Source organism: Schistocerca serialis, chromosome 1 (assembly GCF_023864345.2).
Source record: "Schistocerca serialis cubense isolate TAMUIC-IGC-003099 chromosome 1, iqSchSeri2.2, whole genome shotgun sequence".
NCBI classification, from domain to species: Eukaryota; Metazoa; Arthropoda; class Insecta; order Orthoptera; family Acrididae; genus Schistocerca; species Schistocerca serialis.
The window spans coordinates 448,238,925-448,256,935 of NC_064638.1; the positions used below are offsets into that span (position 1 = coordinate 448,238,925).

At 43.1% G+C, this 18,011-nt stretch overlaps 1 protein-coding gene across 2 annotated transcripts; it reads right to left on the reverse strand.

Moving 5' to 3' along the window:
• Positions 1-510: 510 nt before the first annotated feature.
• On the reverse strand, positions 511-15,326 carry LOC126457674 (uncharacterized). 2 transcript variants are annotated; one of them, XM_050094188.1, is made up of 2 exons: positions 15,175-15,326; positions 511-1,508 (listed from the first exon to the last, which is right to left on the reverse strand). In XM_050094188.1, exons 1-2 carry the CDS (start codon positions 15,290-15,292, stop codon positions 583-585), a joined length of 1,044 nt encoding a protein of 347 aa, XP_049950145.1. In that variant the 5' UTR covers positions 15,293-15,326; the 3' UTR covers positions 511-582. The 2 variants fall into 2 exon arrangements, with proteins under 2 accessions (XP_049950145.1, XP_049950137.1); XM_050094180.1 differs by having other exon boundaries at positions 511-1,511.
• Positions 15,327-18,011: the final 2,685 nt, after the last annotated feature.

The following is an 18,011-nucleotide window of genomic DNA, read 5'->3' on the forward strand; positions in this document are numbered from 1 at the left end:
ACCAGCTTACGACCAACTTACGTGGTACCCTGTGAAGCTCTTCTGGTCGAGGATGAGCTGTTGACGACGCCTCCTATGACACCGGAACACCTTGGTTCAGACCGTCTCCTCGACCTTCTCGTTCGCGACCACCAGCACTGGAGCCTGCAGCTTACATTCCCATAACCATTGCTGATCTGCTGTCATATAAACAGTTTTGTGTGTCGTATGAGAGATTCTCACATTCATTTATTTTCTCTGAAGTATTATTAATTTAGATATTCTTGGGATTAAGAGAAAGTTTAATATGAGAATTTAGACTTCTTCCTGCACTTTTCTCTCTCGTTAGCAAAACCTGCTGGCTGTATATAAAGCTCTGTTTGGATATCATGGAAACTTATAAGTAATACATCGAGTAGTTTTTAGTCTGCAAACTATGAAGGCTTTTATTTTGTGAAACACTTTCTTACTTATTGTAAAACTATTAATTTCCTCGTTCACTGGAAAAGGAACGAAAATGGTGAACAAGGGTTTACCCATTGGTCCAAATTTATTTGAAATCGATTGATCCAAAGCAATGGTAACTGTTAAGGAGCATATTTCTTATGCACTAATTAGAAATGAGTGGCTGCGTGAAGACGAGTTCGCGTCACTGCGAGAGCTGGAGTGGGAGGCTCCAGGACGCGCCCCAGCAGAACTCCCAACGCTGCTGGATGCTTTGCTGGTCGAGTATGAGCTGCTGACGACGCCTCCGATCAGCCCTGAACCTTCACCTTGGTTCAGTCCATCCTCCTGAGTTCCTTGTTCGTGACCCCCAGCACTGGAACTACCTATTCCATACTGATTAGACGCATGAACATGTCCACCATCATAGCCACTGAACTCATCTCCCAAATTACCTTGCCCATATTCACCAGCTGCAGAACTACCGTGTCCGAAAGAGGCACTAGCAGATTGCGATGAGCTCTCGCTCACTGATGCTGCCTCACCTCGGACTGGAGAACCTCCCACATACCCTCCACTATTGCTGAAACCGTTTCCATTTCCCGGTCCGTTTGAGGCAACACTAGGTCTGCTTTGTCCAGTGGACCCGCTAACGGCATGTGACTCACTCTGACCTTCCCAGCCCACTCCAGTTCCTGCAGAACCACTGGATTTGGCTTCCCCTCCGATGTGCTGACGATGTCCTTGCCCATAACCTTCATTTCCACCAGGAGCCCCTGACCCTTGACCTGCCTGAGCTGCTGCACCGCTTCCACCAGCGCTGTATCCATTTCCACCTGCAGAGGCAGTAGAGGCGCTACCACTGTTCAAGCCTCCAGAACTGGACCCGGCGCTGGCGCCGCATCCATGTCTGGTGTGGGCGTTAGCCGAAGAGCCGGAAATGCCGGCTGATATCCCGAGGGGCAGAGTTGCGCCGATGTTGAGGCTATCACCGCGGGCGCTCGAGCACTCGTTCCCACCGGCGTCCAGCACAGGACTCAACACGGCACCCACCAGACCATCCAGGAGGCCGCGCGGAAGTCGCACTGCTGGACAACAACGAAAATACACAGTCATGTATTAGACAGTACTCTGTAGCGACGAGCTTTTATTGTCGAAACACGACATTCCTTCTTATTTGCCGTTATGAGGCGGATGGTCGTAGTAGAGGTGGTTTATTGTTATCTTCCTCAGACCTGTTATGAGTATATATATTATACATTATGTGCATACACATGATGGTGTTTCTGCAATGTGCACTAGTATTAGTGTTTGTAATGACTAATGACGAATGTACAATGAAAGTCAGGAAGAAAACCCATTGCCTACTGCTCTTGTACAGGTGCAAAGGGGTCGGTAGCATGCACTGATGTGACAAAAGTCATGGGATGGCAATACGCAAATATCAGATGGCGGTAGTATCGCGTACATACGGTGTAAAATGACAGTGCGTAGCGGAGCAGTCATTTGTACTCCGGTGATTCATGACAAACGCTTTCTGACGTGATGATGGCCGCATGAAAGGAATTAACACACTTGGAACGCGGAATGGTAGATGAAGCTAGACGCAACGGCCTTTACATTCCGGAAATCGTGTACTTTTTATTTTTTATGTTTTTATTTTTTTAAATTGTTTTCTTGTGTGGTTACCTTTCTTTGCCGATTCTTCGCAGAACCTCCTCATTCCTTATCTTAACAGTTTACCTAATTTCCAATATTCTTCTGTAGCACCACACCTCAAATGCTTCGATGCTCTTCTGCTCCGGTTTTCCCACAGTCCAAGTTTCAGTACCATACGATGCTGTTCTTCAAACGTACATTCTCAGAAATTTCTTCCTCAAGTTTGGAGGTATGTTTGTTACTTCTAGACTTCTCTTGGATAGCAATGGTCTTTTTTCTAATTCTAGTCTGCATTTTCTGTCCTTCTTGCTCTGTTCGTCATGGGTTAATTTGTTGCTTAGGTAGCAGTATCCCTTAACTTGATCTACTTCGTGATCACCGCTTTTGATGTTGCGTCTCACGCTGTTCTCATTTCTGGTACTTCCCACCAGTTTCGTCTTCCTTCGATTTACTCCGAGTCCATAATCTTTACTCAATAGACTGTTCGTTCCGTTCAGCAGATTCTGTAATTCTTCTTCGCTTTCACTCAGGATAGAAATATCAACCGCGAGTCTTATCACTGATATTCTTTCACCTTGAATTTTAATTCCACTTTTTAACTTCAACTTTTTAAGTCGAGCACTTCGCTCTTGGTATGCCACTCTTATTGTCGCTGTTGGTTCTAGTACATACTGTATATTACCCGTCTTTCTCTAAAGCTTACGCTAATTTTTCTCAGAATTTCGAAGATTTTGCACCATTTTACATTGTCGAAACCTTTTTCCAAGTCGACAAATCCCATGAACGTGTCTTGATTTTTCCTTAGTGTTATTTCCATTATCAACCTCCACATCACAAGCGCCTCCCTAATACCTTTACTGATCGTCACCTAAAACATCCTAAATTTTCTTTACCATTATTCTGTGCGTTATTCTTCTAGGTAACTTGGATGCATGAAGTATTAAGCTGATTGTGGGATAAGTCTCCAACATGTCGACTCTTTGCAATATTCAGAATTTTGTGGATGATTTTTTCCCGAAGGTCTGATGATATATCATCAGTCTCATACATTCTACACACCAACGTGAATAATCGTCTTGTTGCCACTTCCCCCGATGATTTAAACAAAGCTGATGCAATGTTGTTTATCCCTTCTGCCTTATTCGGTCTTATGTCTTCTAAAGCTCTATCAAATTCTGATTTTAATACTGAATCCTCTATCTCTTCTATATCGACTCATGTTTCTTCTTCTGTCACGTTATCAGACAAATCTTCCCCTCACAGAGGTCTTCAATATACTTCTTCCACCTATCCGCTTTCTCCCTGCATTTAACAGTGGAATTACCATTGCACTCCTAATGTTACCACCCTTGCTTTTAATTTCATAGAAGGTTGTTTTTAATTTTTTATATGCTGTGTCCGTCCTTCCGACAGTCATATTCTTTTTCGATTTCTTCACATTTTTCATGCAGCCATTTCGTCTTCACACCCCTGCAGTTCTTATTTATCTCATTGCTAAGTGACCTGCATTTCTGTATTCCTGAATTTCCCTGAATGTCTTTGTATTTCCTTATTGATCAACTGAAGTATTTCTTCCATTGCCCGTGGTTTCATTGCAGTTACCATCCTGGTACCTATGTTTTTCTTTCCAGCTTCTGTGATTGCCCTTTTTAGAGATGTCCCTTCCTCTTCAACTGTACTGCCTACTGTCCTATTCCTAATCGCTATATCTATAGCCTTAGAGAACTTCAAGTGTATCTCATCATTCCTTAGCATTTCCGTATCCCGCTTCTTTGCGTATTGATTTTTCCTGACTAATCTCTTAAACTTCAGCCTACTGTTCATCACTGCTACATTGTGACCTGAGTCTATATGGGCACCTGGGTAGGCCTTACATTCCAGTACCTGATTTCGGAATCTCTGCCTGACCATGATGTAATGTAACATGGTTCAAATGGCTCTGAGCACTATGGGACTTGACATCTGTGGTCATCAGTCCCCTGGAACTTAGAACTACTTAAACCTAACTAACCTAAGGACACCACAAACATCCATGCCCGAGGCTGGATTCGAACCTGCGACCGCAGCAAATGTAACTGAAATCCTACCGTATAACCCTGCCTTTTTCAAGTATACGTATTCCTCTTGTGATTCTTGAATAGAGTATTCGCTACTACTAGCTGAAATTTATTTCAGAACTCAATTAGTCTTCCTCCTCTCTCATTCCTTGTCCCAAGCCCATATTCTCCTGTAACCTTTTCTTCTACTCATTCCCCTACAACTGCATTCCAGTCCCCCATGACTATTAGATTTTCATCCCTCTTTTCAATATCCTCATACATTTTCTCTATCTCTTCATCTTCAGCTTGCGGCGTCGGCATGTATACCTGGACTATCGTTGTCGGTGTTGGTTTGCTGTCGATTCTGATAAGAACAATCCTGCCACTGAATTGTTCACAATAACACATTCTGTGCCCTACCTTCATATTCAAGATGAATCCTACTCCCGTTTGCCATTTTCTGCTGCTGTTGTTATTACCCTATACTCATCTAACCAGATGCCCTTGCCTTATTTCCATTTCACTTTGCTGAACCCCTACTATACCTAGACTGAGTCTCAGCCTTTTCTTTTTCAAATTTTATAGCTTCCGTACCACCTTTAAGCGTCTGACCTTCCACGCCCATACTTTTAGAGCGTTATCCTTCCGTTGGTTATTCAGTCTTTTTCTCATGGTCACCTCCCCTTTGGCAGTCCCCTCCCGGAGATCGGAATGGGGACCAGTCCGGAATCTTTTGCCAGTGAGAGATCATCTTGACACTTTTGCAATTACAGGCCATATATCCTGTGGATAGATGTTATGTGTCTTAAATGCAGTGTTTTCCACTGCACTCTGCATCCTCATACCGTTGATCTTTGCTTATTCTTCCGTCTTTAGTGGCAGTTTTCCACTCCAGCGGCAAGAGAGTACGCTGAAACTCTATCCGCTCCTCCCCTCTCCTTGACAAGGCCGTTGCTGAGTGAAGGTGACTTCTTATGTCGGAAGTCTTTAGCCGCCGTTGTTGATGATTTTTATTCAATATTTAAGCGGTGGAGGTATTCTAGCCCGGAACCAATGACGTTTGATTACTAATCAAAGACACCACCCCTTGGTCACGGGTTATCTCGCGGAACTCGTTAGCGAATTCAATATTCCGAGACCCACAGTCCAAGGGTGTGATGAGAATGCCACATTTCGGGAATTGTCTCTGATCATTGGCAACACAGAGGCAGACGATCTTCGCTTAACGACCGAGAGCAGTGGCTTTTGCGTAGAGTTGCCAGTGCTAACAGACAAGCAACATGGCATGAAATAGCCGCAAAAATCAATGTAGGACGTACGACGAATGTATCCGTTAGGACAGTGCAGTGAAATTTGACGTTAATGGGGCATGGCAGACGACCGACACGAGTGCCTGTGCTAACAGCACGACATCGTCTTCATCGCCTGTCATGAGCTCGTGTCCACATCGATTGAATCCTGCAGGACTGGTAAACCATGGCCTGGTCATAGGGAGTCCTCGCGAAGCCATGAGCCCAAGCTGTCAACAAGGCACCGTGCATGTTGGTGTTGGCTTCATAATGGCGTGGGCTGTGTCTACATGGAATGGACTGGGCCCTCTGATCAAACTGGTCAGACTATTGAATGGAAGTGGTTATGTTCGGCTTCTTGGAGAGAAATTGCAGTTATTCTTGAAAATCATGTTCCCTAAAAACGATGGAATTTTTTATGGATGACAATGCGCCATATCGTTGGGGCACCTTTTCCCCACGATTGATTTGAAGAACATTCTAGACAGTGCGAGCCAATGGTTTGGCCACCCACATCGTCCAACATTAATCTCATCGAAGATTTATGGAATATAGTCGAGAGGCAGTTCGTGCACAAGTCCTTCACCGGCAACACTTTCGTAATTATGGACGGCTATAGAGGCAGCATGGCTCAGTATTACTACAGTGGACTTGTTGAGTACGAGATATGTCGAGTTGCAGCTCTACATCGGGCGAAAGGAGATGCGACACGATATTAGGAGGTATCCCATGGCTTTTCTCACTTTAATGTGCTTCGAAATACATTACTCGACAGAAAACATTAAGCCCTTAGAAGACATGGTCGGATGTCAATGTGAATCCATACACACACCATCGGTTGGTACGTAAATGATTAGAGCTGCGAATCTCTGTGACGGGTATAACGGCCACCAGACTGCATTAGCATTATTAGTGTTTGGTGTTGATACCAGGCCTGCTAGGGGACGTAAGGGGCGTGAACGGAGGTGTTGAGTAATCACTGCGAACGACACGATATCTTGTACTTGTGTCAGACACCATTATCAGCTTTGAGAACGAGGACATGGTACAAGTAGGCTGTAATTTGTTTGTTACTTGTGCAAATAGCAATTTTATCGTGGGTCATTTTCAAGCATCTGTAGTACGTTCATAAAATGATGACATCGGTTTATGCATTAATAGCTCGTGTATATACACATACTTCATAGTCAAAGTTGATTACATATTTTAAGCTTCACGCTTCAGTCCACATTTTACAGCCTGCCGCGGTGACCGTGCGGTTCTAGGCGCTTCAGTCCGGAACCGTGGTACTGCTGCGGTCGCAAGTTCGAATCCTGCGTCGGGCATGGATGTGTGTGATGTCCTGAGGTTGGTTGGGTTTAAGTAGTTCTAAGCTCTAGGGGACTGATGACATAGGATGTTAAGTCCCATAGTGCTCAGAGCCATTTGAACCATTCTGAACCACATTTTACAACTGTTACATGTAGACAGGTATCATCGTATTTCTGTGCGTAGGCGACACGAAAACAATACAATAGTGCACAGTATTACGTCAATGAGCAGACACTTACAGAGAGCTGCCATGTCGTAGTATAGGCACAGGTGTTTTGGTATGACGAAAGATATTTAGAATCCTATCGGTGGATGGTCCATAACATTAAGTAAATTACTGGCGCAGTATTCACTGGTGTTTTACGTTCATTGCTCTCACATGTGCTATCTTATTAAATATAGACGATCGAAACTCATACATCATACGCCATGCAACATATACTATCAGAATTCACTGCAGAAAGTTTTTTACTACAAAAGATTATACCGAGTTTCATAATGAGGCACGCCGGTCAGTATATAACGTAAAACATTAGTGTTGTAACAAATGCTTCCAGGTAGTAAAAATTTTTTGACGGTTCATGCGTCATGTGTTACATTAGGACCAGTAATGATTCGATATACACTAGGTGGAATTTCACTATGTGTTTTATACGGTACTCTAATAAAATTGGAAAACGAAATTGGACTACACCACGTGAGTGCAGTTAATTCAACAATATATTGCAGTACAGACATTGGAACCTACAGATGTTATGTGTTGGAGATGAGAACTATTTCGGATTGCCTATATTGGCTTGATAAATTACTGTACAACTAGCTGCCATATAGAGGTAGTACCTACAATTTTGAGGAAAATGGCCTCATTTAAACCTACTAATGCACATTCACAGTCAAAATCGGAAGAAACTTCCTTTTTATGAGGTTACCGCCTTCGGTCTGTTTTAGACCATCTTCAGGCGTACCACCATGGTGCTAGATGGTGGCGGTAAACGGAGCAGGCGCTACGACCCCACGAACGCTAACTTCGGTTGTGACTGTGCATATGCACTTTTAAGCAATAAAAACAGCTGTTCTACAAGATAAATGTTCTCAAAAATTATCGAACTTGATAAGAGTTTTAAGTCCTGTAGTAGTAGAGGAATCGCAGCTCATATATCATGTATCATGCTACACGTTTAACTGTAACATTCACTTTTTTGATAGAAATGTAAAAATATGCCCGTCTTCTCATGTACAACTCGGGAATGCGATCTCGATGCATCGCTATAGTTTTGACAATAAAATCTCATTCAAAACCCATACTTTTTAAACCTTGCAGCACTAGCGGATTCACAGCTCGTACATCACATGTCATGGTACACATAATAACTGTATCATTAATTGTTATGATATAACAACTAAAAGTATGCTTGACTTACTCCTGGGGAATACTAGTCAGACCATAAGCTGAAATGTCAAATTACACTACCAGCCATTAAAATTGCTACACCACGAAGATGACGTGCTACAGACACGAAATTGAACCGACAGGAAGAAGATGCTGTGATATGCAAATGGTTAGCTTTTCAGAGCATTCACACAAGGTTGGCGCCGGTGGTTACACCTACAACGTGCTGACATGACGAAAGTTTCCAGCCGATCTCTCATACACAAACAGCAGTTGACCGGCGTTGCCTGGTGAAACGTCGTTGTGATGCCTCGTGTTAGGAGGAGAAATGCGTACCATCATGTTTCCGACTTTGATAAAGGTCGGATTGTAGCCTATCGCGATTGCGGTTTATCGTATCGCGTTGCTGCTCGCTTTGGTCGAGATCCAATGACTGTTAGCAGAATATGGAATCGGTGGGTTCAGGAGGGTAATACCGAACGTCGTACTTGATCCCAAAGGCGTCGTATCACTAGCAGTCGAGATGAGAGGCATCTTATCCGCATGGCTGTAACGGATCGTGCAGCCACGTCTCGATACCTGAGTCAACATATGGGGACGTCTGCAAGACAACAGCCATCTGCACGAACAGTCTGACGACGTTTGCAGAAGCATTGACTATCAGCTCGGAGACCATGGCTGCGGTTACCCTTGACGCTGCACCACAGACAGGAGTGCCTGCGATGGTGTAATCAACGGCGAACCTCGGTGCACGAATGGCAAAACGTCATTTTCGTATGAATCCAAGTTCTGTGTACAGCATCATGATGGTCACATCCGTGTTTGGCGACATCGTGGTGAACGCACATTGGAAGCGTGTATTCGTCATCGCCATACTGGCGTATCACCCGGCGTGATGGTATGGGGTGCCATTGGTTACACGTCTCGGTCACCTCTTGTTCGCATTGACTGCACTTTCAACAGTGGACATTACAATTCAAATGTATTACGACCCGTGTCTCTACCCTTTATTCGATCCCTGCGAAACCCTACATTTCAGCAGGATAATGTACGACCACATGTTGGAGGTCCTGTACGGGCCTTTCTGGATAAAGAAAATGTTCGACTGCTGCCCTGCCCAGCACATTCTCCAGATCTCTCATCAATTGAAAACGTCTGGTCAATGGTGGCCGAGCAACTGAGTCGTCACAATACGCCAGTCACTACTCTTGATGAACTGTGGTATCGTGCTGAAGCTGCATGGGCAGCTGTACCTATACACGCCATCCAAGCTCTGTTTGACTCAACGTCCAAGCATATCAAGGCCGTTATTACGGCAAGAGGTGGGTGTTCTGGGAACTGATTTCTCAGGATCTATGCTCCCAAATTGCGTGAAAAATGTAATCATATGTCCGTTCTAGTATAATATATTTGTCCAATGAATACCTGTTTATCATCTGCATTTCTTCTTGATGTAGTAATTTTAATGGTCAGTAGTGTAGTAAATTATTAATAGGACTAACAGAATATTTTAAACCAACATAAAAATTCATACATAATGCGCTAAGATAACGTACTGCTACACTGTACATACATAATATATCCAAATGCCGTAGATCTCTTGCTGTAAAATGGTGCTGTAAAATAAACAAATGCATATATGTTTCCAGTGCAAGAAGCGAATAGTCATGGGTTTCTATTATTTATTTAATTTTAGGTGGGGAAGGGAGATGGCTAAATTATCGCCAATGAAAGGAGAAACAGATAGAAAAAAATTGGCAGAAATGATGTTGGGGAGTGAGGAGGGTATCCGTCGGGGAGGTTCCAGAAAAGATGAATACTTCTAAAATTTATATACGTCTACACAGTTCTATTACATCTACAACGTCGAAAAAATTGATGATTTAGGTGAAGGGAGGGGGAGGTTGTAGTTCTAGGCAGAATCTGGAAATGAACTACATATTGCGTGTTTGATATGCGAGAATTGGTGTATCAGTGTATCAAACAACGCAAAAAAATACTCTGTGAGAAAGGGCGTTCCGAAATCCTCCTAGCAGTCTAATCAAAGGAAAAGACATTTTCTGGTCTTAAACACTCGTGCCATATATACACCCATGGCCTAGGGGAAGCACTGTCAGATGTGGAGATTGGTGAGAGGTGTCTGGTTCTTGGTGTGATAGATGTTGTCCCTAAATACCAGTACGACTCCTCATCAGCTACCTACTCAACTGTTCCTCCTTGCGGACGCGGGATACTTCCCGGAAGCGAAGACGAACTCTGTGAGGTGGATTTGTGGGCACGCAGCTCACTTACTTGTTTGCTGATGGCGGGAAATGAGTCCTTGACTTTTGGCAGTTCGTTAATGAACGCCATTGGCAGTTGTCCGCAATCCAAAATACAGACAATTGCTCTCCACTCGCCTCTGCAGCGTCTGCTTTAACTCACCCCAGGGCTGGGGTGATACTGTCATGAAGAGTTGATCCCCACATCTTCCACACTTAGAACCGATATATTCATTGGTAACCGGAATGTTCTTCTCGGAAAAACTATACGTTGATACTTTCAATTAGTCTGACGTCTTGCTGCGCTTGCCTCCACTCATGACGTCAGTTTCCTGGTATTTTCGGTGGTATTAATGACAAAATAAATTAATAAATAAAAAATAAAAAAAGAACGAAATGAAAAACAAATAAATAAACGACGTTTATTATACCTCTACTCCAGGTTCCCCACGCTTTCCTTGCTTCCTGGAGGGTGGGATCGGGACATGGTGGCCAGGCCGCAGGATACGACCCCTGCCCACTTTGCCCCCACCCCTCTCTTCGGGCGCCAAGAAGGCACCCCCCCATTTTTCTTTTTTTTTTTTTAAAAAAAGGTACCGTCATTGATTAGTAATGTGAAGGTTTTCCGTACAGGGTTCGAAACTCACCAGCGCTTAAATTTAGATTAATAATCAATATTGGCGGCCGAAGACTTCCGGCATAAGGAGTTACCCTCATTCTGGCAACGGCGTTGTCAAAGAAGGCGGAGGTGCGGATAGAGGTTCAGTGCATTCTCTTGCCTTTAGGTGGTAAATTGGTGCCAAAAGCGGAAAAATGATCAGTGATCAACGGCATAAGGATGCAGAAGGGAATGGAAACCACTGCATTAAAGAAACCGTGCATAGGCAGAACTTGGGGGCTGTAACTGAAAAAGTGTCATGATGATCTCTCCATTAGCAAAAGATTTCGGAATAATTTCCCATTCGGATCTACGGGAGGGGATTGCCAAGGGGGAGGCGACCATGAGAAAAAGACTGATAACCAAGAAAGGAGTTCTATGAGTTGGGCCATGGAACGTCAGAAGCTAGAACATGGTAGGGAAGCCATAAAATCTGAAAAGGGAAATGCAAAGCTTCAGTCTAGACATAGGAGTCAATGAAGTGAAATGGAAAGAAGACAAGGATTTCCGGTCAGGTGACTGTAGGGTAATATCAACAGCAGCAGAAAATGGTATAACGGGAGAAGGGTTCGTTATGAATAGGGAGGTAGGATAGCGAGTGGGTTACTGCGAACAGTTAAGTCACAAGGTTGTTCTTATCAGGCCGGCCGGAGTGACCGTGCGGTTCTAGGCGCTGCAGTGTGGAACCGCGAGACCGCTACGGTCGCAGGTTCGAATCCTGCCTCGGGCATGGATGTGTGTGATGTCCTTAAGTTAGTTAGGTTTAAGTAGTTCTAAGTTCTAGGGGACTGATGACCTCAGAAGTTGAGTCCCATAGTGCTCAGAGCCATTTTTGTTCTTATCAGAATCGACAGCAAAACAACACCGACAACAGGTATACATGCTGACGTCGAAAGCTGAAGATGAAGTGATAGAGAAAGTATATGAGGATACTGAAAGAGTAATACAGTACGTGAAGGGAGATGTAAATATAATAGTCATGGGGGACTGGAATGCATTTGTAGGGGAAGGGGTAGAAGAAAAGGTTATAGGAGAATATGGGCTTGGGACAATGAATGAGAAACTAATTGAGTTCTGTAATAAATTTCAGCTAGTAATAGCGAATACTCTGTTCAAGAATCACAAGAGGAGGAGATGTACTTGGAAAAGGTCGGGTGATACGGCAAGTCCTCAGTTAGATTACATCATCGTTATACTGAGATTCCGAAATCAGACACTGAATTGTAAGGCGTACCCATGAGCACATGTCGACTCAGATCACAATGTAGCAGTCATGAAGAGTAGGCTAAAGTGTAGGAGGTTAGTCAGGAAGAATCAATACCCAAAGAAGTGGGATGTGGAAGTACTAAGGAATTATGAGATACGCTTGAAGTTCTGTAAGGCTATTGATATAGGAATAGGGAAGAGCTCTGTAGGCAGTACAGTTGAAAAGGTCTGGACATCTTGCGGCGGCGCGGTTCTTTCCGTCCCTTTACGACGGACCTGCACCTACCTGTGAACATTGTCTCAGCAGATCATCAGTAGGAAAGCCGAGTGAAACCTACGTACTTCGACATGAACCAAGCTGCAATTTAAGTCACTAATCTACGTTTCGGGAGAAAGTTTTCACACAAAAGAAAGGTTGGAAATGTTGTCCTCAATTAATATATTCTGAAACTTAGGTGAACAAGTATCACTGCCAAGCCTGTGCTAGTCTTAACACAGTCACTCACTATCCCTTTCACTCACGTTAGCCAGTTTATGGTGTTGCATTTCCCGAAAACGTAATATCTACAAAAATACTGACTGTTTTTTATTGAAAATGCTCGTCAAATATTAAGTCTGTCGGTACCAAATGCAGTCACAGTTTTTAGCCACCGACCTGCTCAATATGCCACGGGGAATATATGTCTTTTCTCGTCACAAAAAAATTCCGAAATTTCTACACACCCATCGGAATAATTATGCCGTCACTTTACAACACTTTTGATGTAAGAAACACTGCTAGATCCGGCAACTTATCATTTCCATCGGAACTACTACTACACACGTCCGAACTGTTTCATGGCTAGGTTTCCACCCTTCTCTAGAATACTCTAAGTCTTCTCTACCAGCAGAGAAAGGCGCGCGAAGAATGTTGCTTTACCATTGGTCAGTTTACTCAACAGCCAATAGCAAAACAACAATCTCCCGCGTCAATCCGCGCTTTTCATCAATAACCAATCGCAAAATAGTAAACCTAACGACTGCACTTTTTACCGACGTAATTATCTAATATGCTGAAGTTTATGCATGAAGTTATTTACTATTGTTATTTATAGATGAATTAACTTTCCCTTTACCATAAACTTACTTTACAAATATATTCTACAAAAATCCTCTTTGTTCATATCCATACTTCTTCGAAATGTTCCCACACTAACTCTTGCTACATAACTCGTTAAACAATTATCTTCATATTAACCTCAAACCACACTCACGCAACATTCATACTGCTAAAACACATTTATAACACTTTACATACACAAAAAGACATAATAACACTTTATGAAAATACTAGGAACAGTTTATGAAAAATATTCTATTACTTTAGTGCACACTAGTGGGCACAATTGAAACTAAAATCACAGTCCTCCTATTTAATATTGTCCTCTATCGGCTGATACATAAACTACGTGCGCGTCCAGTCTCGCGTCACCATATGTCACTATCCAGCTCTGAGACACATCTCCCACTTAACCGCCTCCAAGGCAGGATCGTTATACGGCGCTACGCCTCAATCTCTAAAATGGGCCGTCATAGAAGTTGGAAAGAAAAACATTGTACAAAGAAGGTAACTGCGAAGAAACCATGGGTAACAGAGAATTTGATCGATTACAGAAGGAAGTACTAAAATGTTCGGAGTAATTCAGGAATACAGAAATAGAAGTCGCCGAGGAATGAAATAAATAGAAAGTGCAAGGAAGCTAAGACGCAATGGCTATAGGGGCAGCGTGGTTTAGTATTTCTGCAGGGAACTTTCAACGACTTATTGAGCCCATGCCACGACAAGTTGCTACACTACACCCTGTAAAAGGAGGCCCAACACAATACAAGGAGGTAGAACATGACTTTTGTCATCTCAGTGTGTTAGTGTTTCTTTGACTGAGTATTTTGTTATAAGGAACCCACGATATCCGACACCTCTTTACAAAGTAATAATGCACTTATGATTCATTCGGTATGTTACTGCAGTCATCATTGCTTCTGTGAAAATACCTCCACAACAGCGAAAAAGCCTGTAAGAAACAATAACCAGAAAGTATATCACTCAACACATAGTAACGGTAAAATGCTCAGACGAAACATTATAAGCAATGTGGTTGCTGTCTGTGCTGGAGCAGCTCAACATTGTGCCGTTGCGCCTGTCTTCCAAGGCCGTTTCTAACATCCTCGGTGTCTACGAGACGTTAAATTCTAGTCTTCCTTTCCTCCTTCCTTCCGGTCTTCCACTGAATTCAGTGAACCCAAACACGAGGTGCATATCAACCAACGCTTCATTAGTAAATCTTCCCGTATAACGTGCCACTAACACTGCCAGAAATCCGAGACAGACCCGAGCAGTACTCAACGCAAGCTTGAAGACGGAGAGTAAACTGGGTACTACTGTTGTCAACAGCACGTATCATGAGCGAAAAGAAACAACATTCACAGCGCTTGCCGTAGACAGTTCCACTGTTTTACCTTATTTTCAGTGCGCTGCAAACATAAAACTAATCGAGCAAAGATCTCTGTAAGAAGATGAGGGTGACCGTGGGTTCACGACCGTACGCAACGTGGCATAGCCACTTCAAAAGTATCAGTTCAAGTAAAATGTAATTCAGCGCTCAAGAAATATCTGCATTGTAACGATAGTAATAGCGGCTAGAAACAAATAAAAAGAGGAAATATATAGTGTGAAGGAAGAGGCGGCTTCGGTATCAAGGGATTTGACAACCTAAACTAAATATCATACGCAGCAACTGCAGATGGTAACGCTGTGTATATGGAAGAAAACATACAGAGGGTGAAATAAGTATTTAAGACGTAATTTCTATAGCGTAGTTTTTGTGAAACGACTCCAGAGATACTTCGGAATTCCGCTGTATTTGTTAACTATAAGTGAAGCATTAAAAAGTATACTCACCGACGGGCTGTGCGTGTAATTTTTCTGCAAGCACGTGGGCCTGCACTTCGTGTGCCACGACGGAATCTCGCCCGCCGACCGCCAGCAGCAGCATTAGGGAGAACCACGCGCTCACCATGGCGCGTCCACGCGCTGGGCCGTGGGTCAGCCGACGCGACTGTCGCCCATCTCCAGCGGCCGCCCGGCTATATATGCCACACACGAGGAACCATCCTGTGACGTCACAGGGCTCCCAGAAATGACGTGCCTCGCCTGTGCAAAATAGCGGACGACAAAAGTCTCTTTGCCAATGCCGGGTGTCACTCATATTGTTGTGGTGAGCCGGTCACGACTTGCATTTCTACAAGATGATCGCTTATCTTCCTTCACCCCTACGCAAGTTTCACTACGCTGCAGGCCCAAAAAGTAGAGTCCTCCGTCTTTTTAAGTCTGTACAATCAATCCCACCATCCGCAGTTTGCAATTAACTTTTGTTATAAAATTGTGATTATAAATGGAGCATATTAAAATATTTATTTCACCTGCAATTCTCGTACATGTCACATAATGCTCTCTGTAGCAAATGAATCTGAACGTGTACCTACCTACGAAGATAGAAAAAACTGATATATGTATTTACATTATTGGTTCTCTGGAAAGAAAGTGATATAGTTAACAGCAACAGAGTAACTAATCTAGAACTGACATATCTGTTTCGATTCTTGACCTATCGTCTGTTTAACAGCTTTAAAAATCGTAATATTTCTATTTCATTTAGTAAATTTAGTTTTTGTTATGCAGTGGGATGGGATGATTTATCTTATTTGTATGTTCCACAGTAGCTTTGTCATGTATACTTGCATAAATACTCTCCGTTTACAATCCGTTGGTCAGTACACATTTGCTTCGTCTTGACGTGATGAGTAAAAAATAAATTACTTACTACTGTATGAGGTAAGGGCAGTTCACTGTGACAAAACGCACTCCAATGACACACGTGGCAGTTTCTAAACTTGGTGATGTTCTTTGTATTTTTAGCATATGCCATTACGATTATTTACCTTCAGAACGAGTACTTAAAAAGAAGAATTATTAAATTTATAGCGTCTTTGATTCATAATCAAAACGTCTTCAGTCCCGGGTTCGAACCCCGCCCCTGCTTAAATTTTGATTGATAATCAGCGTTGACGGCCGAAGACTTTCTGCATAAGAAGTCACCCCTCACTCTGCCAACCGTGTTGTCAACGAGGGCGGAGGAGCGGACAGAGGTTCAGGGCACTCTCGTATCCCTGGGGTGGGAAACTACCCGCAAAGGCGGAAGAATCAGCGGTGATCAACGGCATGAGGATGCAGAAGGAAATGGAAACCACTGCGTTAAAGACAGGTAACTTGCATCCACCGGACATGGGGCCTGTCATGATGATCTCTCCATTGGCAAAAGATTGTGGAATAGTTCCCCATTCGGATCTCCAGGATGAGAAAAAGATTGAATAATCAACGAAAGGATAACGTTCGTGGAAGGACAGAACCATGAACGTGGTAGGGAAGCTAGAAAATCTTAAAAGGGAAATGCAAAATCTCAATCTAGATATAGTAGTTGACAGTGAAGTGAAGTGGAAAGATGACAAGGATTTCTGGTCAGATGAGTATAGGGTAATATCAACAGCAGCAGAAAATGGTATAAAGGGAGTAGGATTCGTCATGAATAGGAAGGAAGGGCACAGAGTGTGTTACTGTTCTTATCAGAATCGACAGCAAACCAACACCGACAACGATAGTTCAGGTATAATGCCGACGACGCAAGCTGACGATGAAGAGATAGAGAAAGTGTATGAGGATATTGAAAGGGTAATATAGCATGAAAATGTAATAGTCATGGGGACTGGAATGCAGTTGTAGTGGAAGGAGTACAAGAAAAGGTTACAGGAGAATATGGGCTTGGGACAATGAATGAGAGAGGGCAAAGACTGAATGAGTTCTGTAGCACGTTTCAGCTTGTAATAGCGAATACTCTGTTCAAGAATCACAAGAGAAGGAGGTATACTAGGAAAAGGCCGGGTGATACGGGCTGTAGATACAGCAACAAGGAATAGCGAACTAGGCAGTACAGTTGAAGAGGAATGGACATCTCTAAAAAGGGCCATCACAGAAGTTGGTAAAGAAAACATAGGTAAAAAGAAGGTAACTGCGAAGAAATCATGGATAACAGAAGAAATACTTCAACTAATCGATGAAAGGAGGAAGTACAAAATTGATCCGGGAAACTCAGCTGACGAATGAAATAAATAAGAAGTGCATGGAAGCTAAGACGAAATGGCTGCCGGAAATATACGAAGAAATCGAAAAAGAAATGATTGTCGGAAGGACAGAGTGAGCAAACAAGAAAGTCAAAACATTCTTCGGTGTCATTAAAAGCGAGGGTGATAATATTAAGAGTGCAATGGGAATTCCACTGATAAATGCAGAGGAGAGAGAGGATAGGTGGAAAGAATACACTGAAAGCCTCCATGATGGGGTAAGATTTGTTTGATGTGGTAGAAGAAGAAACAAGACTCGATTTAAAAGAGATAGGGGATCCAGTATTAGAATTTGAGAGAGCTTTGGAGGGCTTACGATTAAATAAGGCAGAAGGGATAGATAACATTCCATCAGAATTTCTAAAATCATTGGGAGACGTGGCAACAAAACGACTCTTCACGTTGGTGTGGATAATGTATGACTCTGGTGACATATTGTCTGACTTTCGGAAAAGCATCATCCACACAATTCCGAAGACGGAAAGAGCTGACAAGTGCGAGAATTAACGCACAATCAGAAAACAGCTCATGCATCCAAGTTGCTTACAATAATAATATACA

Coding starts and splice junctions, on each gene's coding strand:
- LOC126457674 (XM_050094180.1), bottom strand. CDS start 15,292: ATGGTGAGCGCGTGGTTCTCCCTAATGCTGCTGCTGGCGGTCGGCGGG. Junction 1,512..15,174: donor ATTACACGCACAGCCCGTCG/GTGAGTATACTT, acceptor GTTGTTGTCCAG/CAGTGCGACTTCCGCGCGGC.